The 15,704-nt window shown below is 38.1% G+C and overlaps 1 protein-coding gene across 11 annotated transcripts in view; it reads right to left on the bottom strand.

Moving 5' to 3' along the window:
* FAM184A (family with sequence similarity 184 member A) overlaps window positions 1–15,704 on the bottom strand; it is a 74,100-nt gene that overhangs the window by 39,432 nt on the left and 18,964 nt on the right. For all 11 annotated transcript variants that reach the window (XR_005630140.1, XM_039731587.1, XM_039731592.1 and 8 more), the window contains exons 2-5: window positions 7,567–8,421; window positions 4,343–4,478; window positions 1,208–1,389; window positions 347–544 (exon numbers count right to left, since the gene is read on the bottom strand). Coding sequence is in view for 10 of the 11 variants with exons in the window: in XM_039731587.1 (XP_039587521.1) it covers window positions 347–544; window positions 1,208–1,389; window positions 4,343–4,478; window positions 7,567–8,421 (1,371 nt within the window). In the remaining variant the exon portion in view is untranslated. The remainder of the gene's footprint in view (window positions 1–346; window positions 545–1,207; window positions 1,390–4,342; window positions 4,479–7,566; window positions 8,422–15,704) is intronic.

The raw sequence follows: 15,704 nt of genomic DNA, 5'->3' as shown, positions 1-15,704 counted from the left end.
TTAAATGAATGTTATAATAATATAATCTTTCATCTCCTTCAGAAGAATGGATCTTAATATATCAACCCTTCTGAATATGGGTCACAAATCCCAGGAAAACAAAACTATTACACTTGAAAATACATTTGTATAAATGGAGAATTTATCTTCTGTATGCAGAAAAATGACAATACAAATGTTTTTTTTCTTCCCCCAAGGCGTTTGTTATTTTTCTAAAGGCTAAGCAGTTTCTTCAGGGGCCTGCAGGTAATTTCAAATTAAATTTGCCATAAACAAAACCATGCAGTACAAGATGCAAACTGTAACTGTTGCTTTTTGTTTGATTACTAAGAAAATAAGAACATACCATCTGCAGTTTCTTCTTATCCTTATTAGCATTACTGTGTGCAGCTTCAATTGCAGTATGGTGTTTCCATGCCAATTCTTCCAAGGTCTTGGAATGAGCCTCCTTTAACTGTGCAGCCTCTCCCTCCAATCTTGCTTGTAATTTTACTAGCTCCTTCTCATAATATTCACGTTGTGTTTCCCTTGCTTCATTTACTTTCTATAAAGTACAGGAAAAGAAATCTATTTAATGGTAAAATAATCTGGACAGTAGGAATAAAAAAAAATGCAAAAACATTACTGATGACATAAAATGGCAAAAAATTAACTTCCATATAAAACAAATTGAGCAAACACTAAGCACTGACTATGTGATTCAGTAACCAAAAGGTAATTTTAAAAGCATGCAAAACAATACAAACTTATTGAAAACCTACTTTTTCCTCTATTTAATCTGGGAAAACAACGATCGGGTATCAAGCCTATAGAGAATTTCTGTTTGGTATTTTCAAACATGTTCAATGCATTTTCAGCAAATGGCTTTTAAAACTGTTCTCTAATCATTTCACATTTGTCCTTCCTCAGACAATTTAGATACTAGGCATATACACACAAGGTCATAATTCAAATGAAATTGTTAGAAGATTGTCCAAAGCGGTCTGACTGCATTGGACAGTCTTCTAACAAAGAAGCATTTCATCTGACTTCCCTTTAATCTCACTTCACACTCTACATTAGTCATTCTTTGTTGCTACATGAGATGTACTTGAAACATACTGGTCCTAGTCTTGTCATATCAAACAAAAATTCGAACATAATTTTCTTTTCTGAGAATGCTAGTGTTTTTCGGTTTTATTCAACTAAAGCCAATAAGCTGTTTAACCTTCTCCAATGCCAGAATTTGCTGCCTTTGTCGCTCATCCAGACTCTGTGTTTTGCTTTGTAATAAATTTCTTTCCTCTTCCAGCTGGGACAATTTTTCCTTTAATCTAGACTTTTCTGATTCCAAGTCTCTGATTGTAACTTCTTGAGTCATTTGAGTAGCTTGAAGCATTCCAATGTGACCTAAAAACAAAACAGCTCTTTAAAACCTCATAGCATTGGTTTCATGCAATTGAAGTGCACATTTACAGTCTAGTGATAGCACAGATCTAGTGGAAGCTTGCATAAGGATCTCCCTTGTCTTCACTGCAATATCATCTTCTCCACTTCTCTAGTTTTATTCTAAAATGCCCAATAACAGTAGAGCACTTTCTGCTGGGGCGCCTTTCGTTTCAATTTTCCTCATTCAAATTTGCATGATGACTCCCAAAGGAAAGCAGAAGTAGGCAATTCTAAGAACATTGAAGAACTGATCACACCTAAATCTGCATATTTCTGCCTAGAATAAGATTGACAACAGAAAGCAGAACACTGATGTCTAAAGATAAACATGTCATTGTTTTATCAAACTCATAATTTAGTTGGCATACTAGATACATAGCTTTATCTGCTGTAAAACTTAGGGAATTACACTTTATTTTGCTAAAGTGATATGACTAAAAGATATAACAAAGCTCTCTCTATAGTAAAGTATGATCTAAATCCTTGCAGGTTGGAGGCTTCCTTTTAATTTCTTTATATATATTTTTGAAAACAATCAAAGGAAGTACCATTTCAAACTACACGATCTGTCCTTCACATAAGCAGTTGACAAAGATTTATGATTTCAGAAATTCCTGTCTGTTCTTCTTCATATATATATATTATTGTAAAGAAGTGAAATTTCTCTTATTTTGGGAGAGGCTTTGGAGTGAATAGAAGACAGTTTAGAAAAAGAAAATGCTTCTTAGTTTGGTGCAGATGAAAGATGACAGGTAATGTTTACTGTGAATAATTTCCTACTTTTTTTTTTTTTAGGGAAGACTGTTGTTTCCCTTCTCACTTTATTATAAATTTCAAAAATGACAGGTTGAATGACAGTTCAGTTCTATAACAAAGCATTGCTTTTAAATTTAAGTCACTAAGGAACAGCTAAGAAAGTGGAGTATGTGCTATTTCTCACATGACAAAATCACTGAGCCTCATGATTAATTTCCATTTGTTGTAAAACGCAAGATATGCCAAAAAGGAAGCTGTTTCTTGCCTGTGGACACAGATGTGAAGGGAAGAGCTGTAAGATATATAATGAAATTCAGAAATTAAAAATGTCTCAAAATTAATCGTAATTTCATTAAAAATGAAATTGTACTAAGCCCTGGAGAATTCTAGAACTTATTTCGACTTATTTTTGTTTGTAAAACTGAAAACTGAAGAGGAAGACTTAGGACAATGGGTATGCTTATTTTTTTAAAATCCTTATTTTAAATGTTCAGCCATTTAAGAAAGGTATTTTCAAACCCAAAATTTTATAATCTAACAATTACAATAATAAAATGAGAATTTTCATTTTTCATACAAGTATGTCATACATATTTCATTGTCAGCACATACAGACACTGATCTAGAGCTTTTCTCCTAGCAATACCAACACAGAAGACAGGTTTCCCATTCCTCATGCTCTACAAAAAAGTATGAAATGCAGTACTTTTCTTACAAGTTGGGAATCTCAGGATAAATGGAAGAATAGTATTTTAAATGCCCCAAAGAGACTCAGAGTGTTCTAAAATTGAAATATGATGAGTAAACATTCTTTATGGTAATTAGGTATGAGAATTCAGTTCCTTTGAGGAAGAATTTTTGACACTGAGCTGGAAATCAAGGAGATGGCAGTGGGCCAGTGTCAGAAACCATTTCCAAACAGGCTGGCACCCAACTACACCACATGGCAATGGCTTGGTGGCACCACTGCAAGCAGGGATCCTGGTTCTTGCTGCACAGCAATGCTCTAAAACAAAGAGGTACTGCTGACAGTACTGAGCTTGGCGATACCATGGACACACTGGGACTTCTGATAAAGCTGAAAACCTCAGTGCCAGAGGACACCAGGGCTGACCTCAATCACAGGCTAGCTGACTCCATGCCATCAGTAATACAGAAAAACAGCCTGGGTATTTATTTGGGGTAGCCTGGTAAAACCCTCCCATGCTTCTGCCTAAGGAATGAAGCAGCAACAGCTTTAGAGTGTATGAGAACAAGGCTCTCATACAGTCATGAATTTTTCTATGACTGCCTCACAAAACACCTTTTGGAGGGTCAGATGCCCATTTTACATACTCTCAGCAGCAAGCCTATTCCTTTTAGCTGTTTGATCTAATAGGATCTTGCAGTCTTGGGCTCCTGCTGGTCACTATATTGTTCCAACATATGGCCTAAACTACTCCTGGGCTTGTGCTAATTTGTGTGGAAAACAATCAGGAATTGCTGTAATTGGTCTAACTCAAGAAGGCCAAAGATAAGCCAGGGGCCCCTTTTTAAGCCCCTACCTCTATTGTATAGTTGTCCAAGTTCAAGTACTGGGGCCCATGCCTACTACTGGGCACACTAGGGAGACAATGCCAAAGAAAGAAAAGAAAACTGCATGTGCACAGCCAGGTCTTAAGCTATTTTTTGTGCCTTTCCACATGACAGCAACTACAAAAGAGCAAGGAAAGCAGCTATAGAGAAAACTTTAAAGGATTTATTATTCAATAAGCTGCAAATCTTCTGACAGTAGGTATAAAGGAAAGTACCACAGCATCAGCAAAAAGAAAAGACAACTGAAAAAAGGTGGAAGAACAGGAAGCACGTCTCAGTTACTATGTGGAGAACAAATAGAGAGGAGAATTGTTCTATAAAAGTGCAGTTCCAAGGCCTGGAAGATACGTACATGCCATACAAAGTACAGCACTTGGACAAATGAGTACACAAAAAAGGAAACTGAAGTACAATGCATGTGATAGCAAAAAAGTTTAAAGATCTCCAAAACTCATTGGAAAATTCTATGGAAAGCACTAAACAGTCTTTAGGCACTCTAAATCTGCATGAGGTTGACAGAAAAAGAAAAGGCTGGAATAAAAGGATGAAGTTTGTTTCCAGATTAAGTTACTGACATACATACTGGCTTTGAGAACAAGATCAGTGGCCTGCTGCTGTAAGCGCTCTCTAGCAGCTGCAAGCTCGCTTTCCACTTCTTTGTGTTTGCTTAACAATGACATCTCCTCCTCCTTCACATCATCTAGCTGTTTTTGAAGAACCTAGAGGAAACACATAATACCTGTTACCATCATATACAATCATGTCAAATTAAATGAACATTAGGTTAAAAGGTATAGAAGAGACCTTTTAGCAAACAAGTTTTATTCACACAAAAGCTGAAATAGTGCAATATTATTCCCATATTAATTGTCTATTATATGTAACGCTTCAAAAATACCTTTTGAAGGACAAGATAATGGGTACACGGCATGACAGGAATGCATAAGAGAAATGCGTCAATATTCAAAAAGGTACATGAAAATAAAATCCTATAAAACGGTCCACAGAGTCTGGGGTCAACTTTAGAAACCTGGTTTCTGGTATCTGAGAGTTTTCCACATTAAAGACTACATTATGTGTTCATAGCAGTTTAGTGTCCTTCATTGCAACTCTGAGTGTTGACTACTGACTCAAATTAAGCTACGTGTGGAGATACATAAAATGAGAGCTGGGCAATTACTTATATCAAACATTCCCGGGGGTCACTGTTGGGACCAGCACTTTTTAGCATGTTTCTCAGCAACATGGGCAGTGGTATCGGGTGCACCCTCAGCGAGCTCGCTGACAACACCAAGCTGTGAGGCACAGTCGACTCACTGCAGAGGAGGGAAGGGGTGTCGTCCTGAGAGACCTTGACAGGCTTGAGAGGTGGGACTGGGCAAACCTTGTGGAGTTCAACAATACCAAGAGCAAGGTCCTGCACCTGGGTCGGGTCAATCCCAAGCACAAGCACAGGCTGGGTGGAGACTAGCCCTGGGGAGAATGACTCTGGAATAAAAAGCTCAATATGACTTAACAATGTGAACTCACAGCCCAGAAAGCCAATCATGTCTTGGGATACATCAACAGCAGCATGGCCAGCAGGTCACAGGAGATGATTCTGTCCCTCTACTCTGCTCTTTTTAGACCCCACCTGTACTCCTTTGTGCCTAGGTGTGGCAGCCCCAACAAAAGGACAAGGACCTTTCAGAAAAGGCATCCTTTCAGAGGATGCCACTAAATCAATCATAGGAATGGATCATTGGATCTCCTATCAAGACAGGCTGAAAGAATGTTCAGTCTGGAGAAGAGAAGGTTCTTGGGGAGATCTTTGAGCAGCCTTCCAGTATCTAAAGAAGGCCTAAAAGAGCTGCAAAAGGACTTTTGGCAAAGACATGTAGTGATAAGATGAGAGGAGTTTTCTTAACTTGAAGTAGCAGAGGTTTAGATTAGATATTATGAAGCAAGTCTTTTCTCTGAGGGTGGCAAAGCACTGGAACAGGTTGCCCACAGAGGTTGTGGACTTCCCATCCCTGGAGGTGTTCAAGGCTGGATGGGACTTCAAGCAAGCTGGTCTAGTGCAAGGTATCCCAGCCCATGGCAGGGGGTTTCAAGCTAGATAATCTTTACTGTGTCTTCCAAGACAAACTATTCTATAGTTCTATGATTCTAAACTTTTCTTATGCCTTAAATCAGATGTACTGATTCACAATAGCATATCTTGGAGAGTGTAATGTGTTCTATCCGTGCAGGAGGGAAAAGAAAACATTGTTCTGGTTCAAAAGAAAAACATAGATTTCTTATAATTCAAGTTACTGAAACTGTAAAGAGTCATTTCAGAAACTAAAGCAGAAGAGAGAACTGGGGAAAACACTGTACTGGATGTGTAATGAAACAGACACCAGATGTGGTGAGATTATGCATTTCATCACCTCATCCACAGTAACCAGAGTGGGACCTGACTTTAAAATCTGTTGCAGATACTGCACTAGATTCTTCCTCTTCTTTGGGAACAAAATTCCTTTACTGCAGGAACGATCAACAGACAACCAGTTTCACCTTCACTGCAGCTTCCATAAACCCACCTCCAGAAGCCCCCTGCAGAAGCAAAGACGTGATGAACTGACTGCAGGCCCCCTCCACTATCCCCCTTCATCAATATAGGGGAAGTGGTTCGAGAAGTGGGAATAAAGTTAAGCCCAGGAAAGATGGGGTGGGGAGAAAGCGCTCTTTTAAGATTTAGTTTAAGTTCTCATTACTCTACTTTGATTTGATTAGTAATAAATTTTGTAACAAATTAGTAAGAAATCATTTTTCCCAAGTCAACTCTGTTTAGCCCATGATGGCAACTGATGAGTGATCTCTCCCTCTTCTTATCCCAACTCAGAAGTCTTTTATTACAGTCTCTCTCCTCTGTTCAGCTGAGGAGAAGCATGGCAGAGCAGCTTTGGTGAGCACTTGGCATGCAGCCAGGGTCAACCCAACACACTAAATAAAACTGTGTTGGAGTTTAACCCAGTAAGCAGCTAAGTATGGCACAGCCACTTGCTCACTACTGCCAAAGTGGGACAGGGAAAGGAATTGGAAGGATAAAAGTGGAAAAATTCATGGGTTGAGATGAAGACAGTTTGATAGATAAAAAAAAAAAGCCATACACATACAAGCAATTAAAACAAGGAATTCATTCACCACTTCCCATGGGCAGGCAGGTGTTCATCAGCCCCAGGAAAGCAGGGCTCCATCTGGCATAACAGTGACTTGGGAAGGCAAACTCCATCACTCCTTCCTCCTTCCCCCAGACTTATATGTTGAGCATTATGTCATATAATATGGAATATCCCTGTGTCCATTTGGGGTCAGCTGTCCTGGCTGTGCTCCATTGTACACCCCCAGCTGCCTCATTGGAAGGGTGGGGTGAAAAGTCAAAAAGACCTTGACTCCGTGTAAACACAGCACAGCAATAGCTAAACGATTCCTGAATTACCAACAGTGTTTCCAACATGTTTGGATTTGTTTCCAACAAATCCAAAACATGGCACGCCACCAGCCCCCATAAAGAAAATTAACCCTACCTAAGCCAAACCCAGTAACATACTGAAAGAGCGTGCGGTATTTCAGTTGTCGCTTGTGAAAATATTGTTAATTAAACAATTAAGCTTAAAGTAGAAATAAATTTTAAAAAATGTGAAGAAGGTAACAGGCATGTATGAGTAACAGAAAATTAAATTTACACACTCTACTAACCTCAACCCAACAGCCACATGGAAACACTGCTTTTATAGGAAAAGAAAATTCACAGTCTTGGGAACAACATATCATCAGTCTCACCTGAACATTGTTTTCTGCAGTACCAAGAGCCACCTGAAGTTTTTGGCATTTTTCCCGTAGACTAGCAGCTTCATCCTGGACCATTTGCAATTCAGTTTTAAGCTTCCCCAGATTCTTCCGTAACATACTTTCCTGGTTCTGAAATTCTTTTCGTAGCTCCACTTCTTTCTCTTTGCAGGCATGTAGACTTTCTGCTGTAAAAAGCTGAGATCTTTTCAAAGAGTCAAGTTCATGTTCATAGAAGGACTGTGCTTTGCTGAGTTTGCCTTCATAGTCCTCAATGAGCTTTTTTTTTTCCAGCCTTAGCTCTTCAACCTTATTGTTCAAGTCTTCCAGCTCCAGTCTATGCAATTCCTCCATTTTCTCTTGCCCCTTACTTAAAGTAGCATTCTGACTCTGATGAGTCTTCAGAAGTTCTTGAATTTCAAGCCTGTGGGCAGCTTTTAAGTCTTCCAGAGCTGTACGCTTGTCCTTCTCATACTGTACTTGCAACTGTATGAAACTTCGTAGCCTTTCCTCAAATTTCTTTCTGATCTCTTCCACTTCCCTTGACATGGTCACTACACGTTGGACATGCTGAGCTTCTGCACAAAGCTGCATATCTTCAACTCTATCCTTATATGCTTCAAATTCTGTCAAGGCCTGATGTTTCATCTTTTTGTGATCTTCCAGTGACTCTTCCAAAACCTGAATCTTTCTCTTGAGATCCATTTCTTCTGCCATTTTACTTTTATACTGCAAGATCTTCTCTCTGGTCTCTGCAAGAATTTGCTGGATTTCTTCTTCATGAGCATCCTTAAGGGCTTGGATAGCTGCTTCATGTTCATCATTTTTAGTGTTCAAAGCATATATTACCTGCAAACATGAAATAATATTATATTAAGAGAAAAGGCATCTGGTTATTTGTTAAATCCCAAGAAAAACATACCTAGTTACTCTGAAAGCTACTTCACCTATCTGGTTTGTTTCCATCACACAAATAAGACACCAGATGTTATTGAGGATGTAACTGCATAAATGCAGTATTAATCATTATATTCTTATATATCTTATAGAATATAGCAGCTTTTCTGTTCTCCTTAAACCCCTAATTTTCCTAATAAAAGCTCTGTCTTTATATCCATGTTGTTGCTGTAAATACACTGGGGGGGAAAAGCATACTTAAAAACACATTTTAAAAACCCTCCAATTTATTTGGAATAGTTCAAAGACTTAAAAAAAATTGAAGAGATCTTTCTATTGGAAAATAACACAGAGAGTATATATATCACAACAAGAAATTCAACTGGAACAAAAAATGTATCTCAGATCCCTCCTTTCCAAACACTACATGTTCTTAAATATTTCATTTCAGAAACATCAAAAATGCAAACACTAGTTATTCTGGATTGTAATCTTGATGGTTTCCCAGATACAATTTCACTTTTGACAGCTTATCTAGTAAACATTTTGTGCATCCTCAGGTCTAAGGTCCCTTACTATATAAATTCACCAAATTCCCAGCTAGTAAGTCAGCTGAACAGAAAAGTTCAGGGCAGGGCAGCCAGCAATCTGAGGAGCCCAGGGAGCTAAGCAGTTCAAGAAGGCTGTGAAAGCAGCAAAACCACAAACATTCAATGAAAGTTTTTAAGATAACCAGATATAGCCTAAGGGATGTTTCAACTGCACAGCATAGTAGATCTTGGTTTGTAACTGGGAAGTACAGATAAGTATGTGTGTCTGTATCTGTATACGTCAGTGAATAAACTATCCATGCAACAGGTGGGGTTAATGCCATCTTTTGCTTCAAGAACTCCAGCAATTCTCCCCATACTTCCTAGATATACAGGCAGCAGAGCTATAAAACACAGCTGAAAAAAAAGTCTTCTGATTAGTGTAACTTGGGTATCTTAAAAATTAAGAAGTAGTAACAAAACCGAACAACAAAGAAGCAACGAAGCAATGAAGAGGGGATTTTTCTTTATTAATTGAGGACAGAACCTAGACCAGTCCTGCATTGGCACTGAACCAGGCAACAGAGGAAGTTGTGGGGACTTGCCCTCAAAACTGGGAAATACGAAGAGGGCACAGAGTTGCTCTCCTGACAGCAAGCAAAAGCCTCAATGCTCCAGACTGAAGAAAATTGTCTACAGTCAAGTGTTCAGATGAGCTACAAAGCTCAAAAAAGTTCTCGTAAGTGAAAAGAGCAGATTCAAGACTTTGGCCCTGGTGTTCTTTTGTTTGTTTAAACTACAGTCCGACATTTATTCTAAATTTTATGCCTCTTATGCATTTTATTCTAAATTTATTCCACATTTTTATGCCTGAAATAACATACCCCATTCTCTTACCTGAGCCACAAAATCCCAAAAGGACATGCCTTAGATTACAGTTGAAAAGAAAAAGGAAAAATAAAAAAGCTCTGAAGCAACATTAGAGTAAAAAACCCAACCCCCCTAGCCTCACCTATCTTTATATAGCAAGGAATTAACTTTAAAATATCACAAAAAACACTTAAAACTACTTCTAATTCTATTTTTTAACATATGTACATGCTATTTAATGAAAGAGGAAAAAACCATAGGTTTTTCATAGGTTTGGCAACTTGTTTTTAGTACCACTTACATATCTGCAGGTATCATTTATACTTTTGGCTTTTTTCTTCCCCAGATTAAAAAAAATAATAAATTCCTATTTTGAAGGAGTTTCATGGTACAGAGACTCACAAAACTGTACCAAAACATTGCAAGAAATGACAACTAAAGCACGTGCAATCTCATTAGCAAAATCACAACTATCACTGAAACGCCCTTCCCCAAAGGTTTCAACTTTCTATATTCTTATTGTCTTTGATGTCAACAGTAACTTCTGACCACAAAGCTATGATCTCCCTCCTGGTACCAACAAACAGTCTCTTGGATCCCAAAGGCTTGTTTTCCTGTTGGTTTTATGGTGCCTAGTGTTCAACTTCTTTGTTCATATCAAAGGGTTTGGGGGTTTTCTAAATGTTATATGCACTATCTTGCATGAATATGCCTTAGCTTTGGTTAGAGAAGTTGGACAATGTAGTTTAAGAAGTACTATAAAGAAATAAATCTTACACTTAGGATCAGGTCATTACAATAAGCAATTGCAGAACACTAGGTCAAATCCCACACTCTAAACACCCCTTGACTCTTGTCCTTGTGCATACAAGTGCCATAATGTTTATCACTTCAGGCAGTGTTCCAGTCTCAAGTTATGCAGTGCTACAATCTGCAGAAAGTATAAATCATAAAGCATTTTCAAAGGTATTATGATTTAGCAGTGGAAACCTCAGTGAAAACTCCAAGTGAAAAATAAATCCATGTGCAATGCCACATTTGGAAGATATCTTTAAATTCTCATTACTGACTTGCTCTTTACTAAAGGCACTGAACAGCAACAAATTCAATTCAAATTCAAGCACAACTCGTTCCTTAAAGGAAGGGCATTCATATATTATGGGAAATGTAGAAATAAAATGCATGCAACTGAATATTTCATCATCACATATGCCTTATAGCAGCCTGAATTCCAGCTCCATCCTACTACTACAAACCTCAGTATTTTTAAAGAAATGGAATAGCAATATCAGATTTTATTTTTGAGAATTTGATACACTGTATAGGAACACAGGGAAAAAAGTCTGTACCACCTGAAGCAAAAGCAACTTAACAGCACTTCAATGAAATATAAGCAAAAATTGAAGTACCGTGAAGCAAATGAATACATGTAAAGTTCTAGCTAAACTACATAGTTCCTTCTCAAGTAAGTTTCTGAAAATTGAAAAGCAATAAGGTTGCAAACGTTGGAGATAAGTATATAAAATAAGTGCTGCACTCTCTGTTTTTAAATGAGAGCATGAACCCCTGGTAAGGACGCTTGTAAATGCTTTTAAAAACGATTTTTAAAAACCCTGCAGCTTTTTTAGTACAACTGCATAATACTAAGACCCATAAACTGCTTATTTGAGTAATTCATATTTTTCCAGCTCTACTCTAACTACACGTAGCAATTCTTATCTCATGACAGGAAAAAAAAAAAATCATGCTTTACTGTATTTTCAGTCAGCATATCATTTCAGAGGGACAGACAGAACCATACTCTCTATAAGGATACTGAGATTGCCAGCTTTCTTTTTATAGAAAACAGTAACTTTATTATTAATGAAGACCTACTGAAATACTGTGTGCATTGGTCTGAAGAACTACAACAGAGTGAGTACCAACAACAGCAATAACCTTTGTTATGTCAGTAATTACTGGATTGTTTAGTTATGTTCTACGTGGTAAGGTGAAGCAAGTCAGTCCCTACACTAGCTTTGGTGTTTTGATCTACATGGAATACAAACAACAATTCCTGTTCCACACTGTGGCTGAAAGATGAAAGTTTGGCTGAGAAGTATTTTTACCCCAAACCAGATGTTATGGTTTGGAAAGCTGACCAACTCTTGCATGGTCAACTGTACTTCAGCCATCTGCTCCTGACAGCAATTTAGTCAGGACAGAGTGCTTTTCTAATTACAAATGTGTAATTCACCTTAATACTAGAATTGAGTACAAATTATTTTGCAGTACAGAAAACCACAGTCTATGATTGTACGAAAATATCCCAGAAAGTGTGCATGATTCATTTCCTCTAATTTTACGTCAAAACGAAAGCTGATATTTATGAGAAAAAAACCATCACTACACATCTCACACAAACATCAATCTTATGACTGGCAAACCTCCATTTCAGACTTGATGCGTGGGTCCCTGGGTCAGAGTACCGTATCCAGCCTTGTTCAGGTGAACTGTTGTGTTCCCAGTGCTCCCAAGGTGTTGCTGCCTGAACAGCAGCCTGAAACACCAGAGCCTCCAGAGGCATCCCCAGATTTTGTCAGTGCTGCCCATCTCTGGAATGAACCACACAAGGACAATGCCAACAAGAAACGCTGGTGCATAACCTGCTAACAATTTATAAGGTGTGGACCAATGAGCCTGACCTACCCTTGCACTCTGTGGGTAGGTAAGAATTACTTCACATAGGAAGTAGTAACATATACTGAGAAACAGTAAAAAGTGCAGGAAACAGAAAAGTTCAGCCTGCATAATCAGTAAGAAACCTTTAAAAATTTGCAAGCATTATAATTAATTAATTTTACATAGAAATATTTCCTCTATGATAGTCCAAAACAATCATATGGGTTTTGGTACAATAGGTATTGGCACTAATTTTTCCCCTTTTCTTCCAGTTGACCAAAAAATGTCAAAAAATTAGACATATTTATACTTCAGCTTACCTATAATAATTGTTTTAAGACAAAACAAAATACTCAATAGCCAGTAAGAGTTTGTTTTACAAAAATTTCTTCTCCTTAGGATATTTATAAGGATACAATGATACAGGAAAGTACTTCAAAGCTACTTAAAACTGCCTTTCATAAAAGCTGACCACAATCACAGAGTACAGTATTACAAATGTGTTACTACACACACAAGTAGACAGACAGTTATAACACATTTAAAAAAAAAAACAAACCCAAACCTCAAAACCTATGCATGCCCATCTTTCTTCCTTTTTTTTTAAATTTAAATTTTAAAAAACAACCATTTATCTAGAAAGATATTTTGCTTCTTTATGGAAAACCTCACAAATAGATGATGCTTTGTCAATCAAGATCTTTGTATTGCTGAAAACAAACACAGGAACAAGCCTAGACCTTTAGCTCAGGATTTCTTAGACATCACAGAAAAGGTGGAAGGAAGACACTTGCTCTTCGGCTACATGGCTCAATGTAAGTCTTTCTAAATGCACCTGGGTCAGTGCATTAGGGGCACAGTACAATGAGCAGGGAAGGGACAAATACAGTCTGCAGCTGTAAAAGGAATGCCCCCTGCCAATGGCATCTTCCTCCAAAAAGCTGATCTAACTATACCAGTCTTCCTTTGAGATTAAATGCACAGAGGGCAAGAACTTGATCTTTTTTTTCCCCTAAAAAACACACTTGCACATGAAATTTATTATTAAAATATCCTTTATGCTATCCAACAGTCTTCATGTGTTTGCTCAATTTATACCTAAGTAAAATTCAGTATTCTATTCCTTTAGAAACTCTGGAAACAAATACTGGATTATTTTTATTACAGCAACTAGCTTTCCAAAGCAATCTCTAATGACTTTTGTTTACAATTAATTATTTAGAGAATGACACTATGAAGCTCAACATAATTTCTAGGTATTGAGCATTAACAGATATCCACTACTACATAGAGCTCTACCTTTAGATAAGAAATCTTTCATTTTCACACTTATTGATAAACACTTAATTTTCTGCAAAAGAGGATAAGTCCAAGGCCATGCACCACTCACCAACATCTACACTGAGAATAAAACACAGGAAACAGTTTTTTATTTTCAGGTTTCCTAATGTTTAATACTATATACAGTAAGTATAACACCTCACAGGGGGCCATACACCTAGAGGAGATTTCTTCATGCTCTTAAATACTGCTCCTCAAGTACCTGTAATTTGCTGTGCTGATAATCCATTTCTACTTTCAGAACTGGCAAGTACAGATCAGTATAACCTTTAACTTGACTTACAGTCCTTCCTGTGTTTTGTATATTTGTGTATGGCCCACACTGAAATATTAACTCTTTTGAATTGTCTGAAAATCCTACTGGTTTAACATATCTGTTTGCATTTACAGCTCAGCATGTTTATAAATTATTACAGTGCCTTAAAATGTAATTATCAGAAAAAAGCATGCCACAGTCCAAATTCATCATGGGGAAGGAGACATACCATTCAAAGAAGAGGTGCAGAGCACACCTTGACACAGGGACAGAGAGGTCAGCATAGCTGAAAAGGTCATTTATTCAGTGTGGCCTTTCTCCTGGAGTTGCACCAGAAAGCAAATGAGAAGCTTTTTGGGAGCTCATCAGGAGCTTCATGCTACCACCACAGCCTATCTTGGAAACATGCCCTTGGTCCAAATCCAGGAACAGGGATATTCATGCTACCACCTATCTTGGAAACATTTAGGCTATCTTTGGACAGCCTATCTTGGAAACATGCCCTTGGTCCAAATCCAGGAACAGGGATAGCCTTTATCCATCAGGTAACACAAATCAAAATCACAGCAGCAGGTGAAGCTACAGAGCACTCTGTAACCAGACTCAACAAGAGGAGCACGTTACCTGCACCTCTTTTGATAGCCCAACACACTGAGCAGCAACTTGAGAATGGAATTCACAAGTTCAGAAGCCAGGCAGTCAAGAGCGGTTCAAACCTAAGGCCTCAGGACCAGGACACAACAATATGCCATCCTACAAGTGATTTTAGCAATCAGTAGAGAACCAAGAAGGAGCTCACCCATGACAAGAGGTCAAGTGGGCAATCAGGCCCTGTTGCTCCTTCCACTCTAGCAGTGGAGCGCTTCCAAGACTGGGTCCACCAGTGAAATATGACCACAGGGGGACAAAAGGGGATTGGACAGAGGCATCAGCACATATGTGAGAGTGAAGAAAGAGACATTTGGGGGCAAACCCATTCCATTAAGCAGAATAAATATAATACTGGATACAGGGACAGATGGCATCTTGACATGGTTAGCAGAAAATTCCTTTTTGGATGTGCTGCAGAAAAGGGAAAAGTGGGGTATTTTCCTCACCACAACAAATTATAATGGAACAAAGGAATTTAATAACTGTACTCCATTTTCTGAGGAAGAAAAAGAGCAGGTATCTCTTCCAAATATGTATCAAGATAAAAAATAGGAGGGGAAAGGAGGAAAAATAAAGTTCACTTTAAAAAGGCTTTTAAAAGAATCATGACCTGGCTGTAGTGTGACAGACAGATACAATGCTGCACCACTCAAATCAGGAGGAATTTCTCACTGAGAGGGTGGTCAAGAATAGGAATGGGCTGCTCAGGAAGGTAGTGGAGTCACCAACCCCAGAGGTGTTCAAGAAACAACTAGACATGGCTCTTAGCGCTATGGTCTAGTTGATATAATGGTGTTTGGTCATAGGCTGGACTCAATCTTGGATACCTTTCCCCACATTAATGATTTTATGTCTCTATGAAACATGATACAATCTTCAGAATATCATCAGCTGAGGTAAAAATTCAGGCACAAAACAAGCAGTTG

This window comes from Passer montanus, unplaced genomic scaffold (genome assembly GCF_014805655.1).
Source record: "Passer montanus isolate IOZ18808 unplaced genomic scaffold, ASM1480565v1 scaffold79, whole genome shotgun sequence".
NCBI lineage: Eukaryota > Metazoa > Chordata > Aves > Passeriformes > Passeridae > Passer > Passer montanus.
This window is presented reverse-complemented; position numbering and strand designations above follow the sequence as displayed.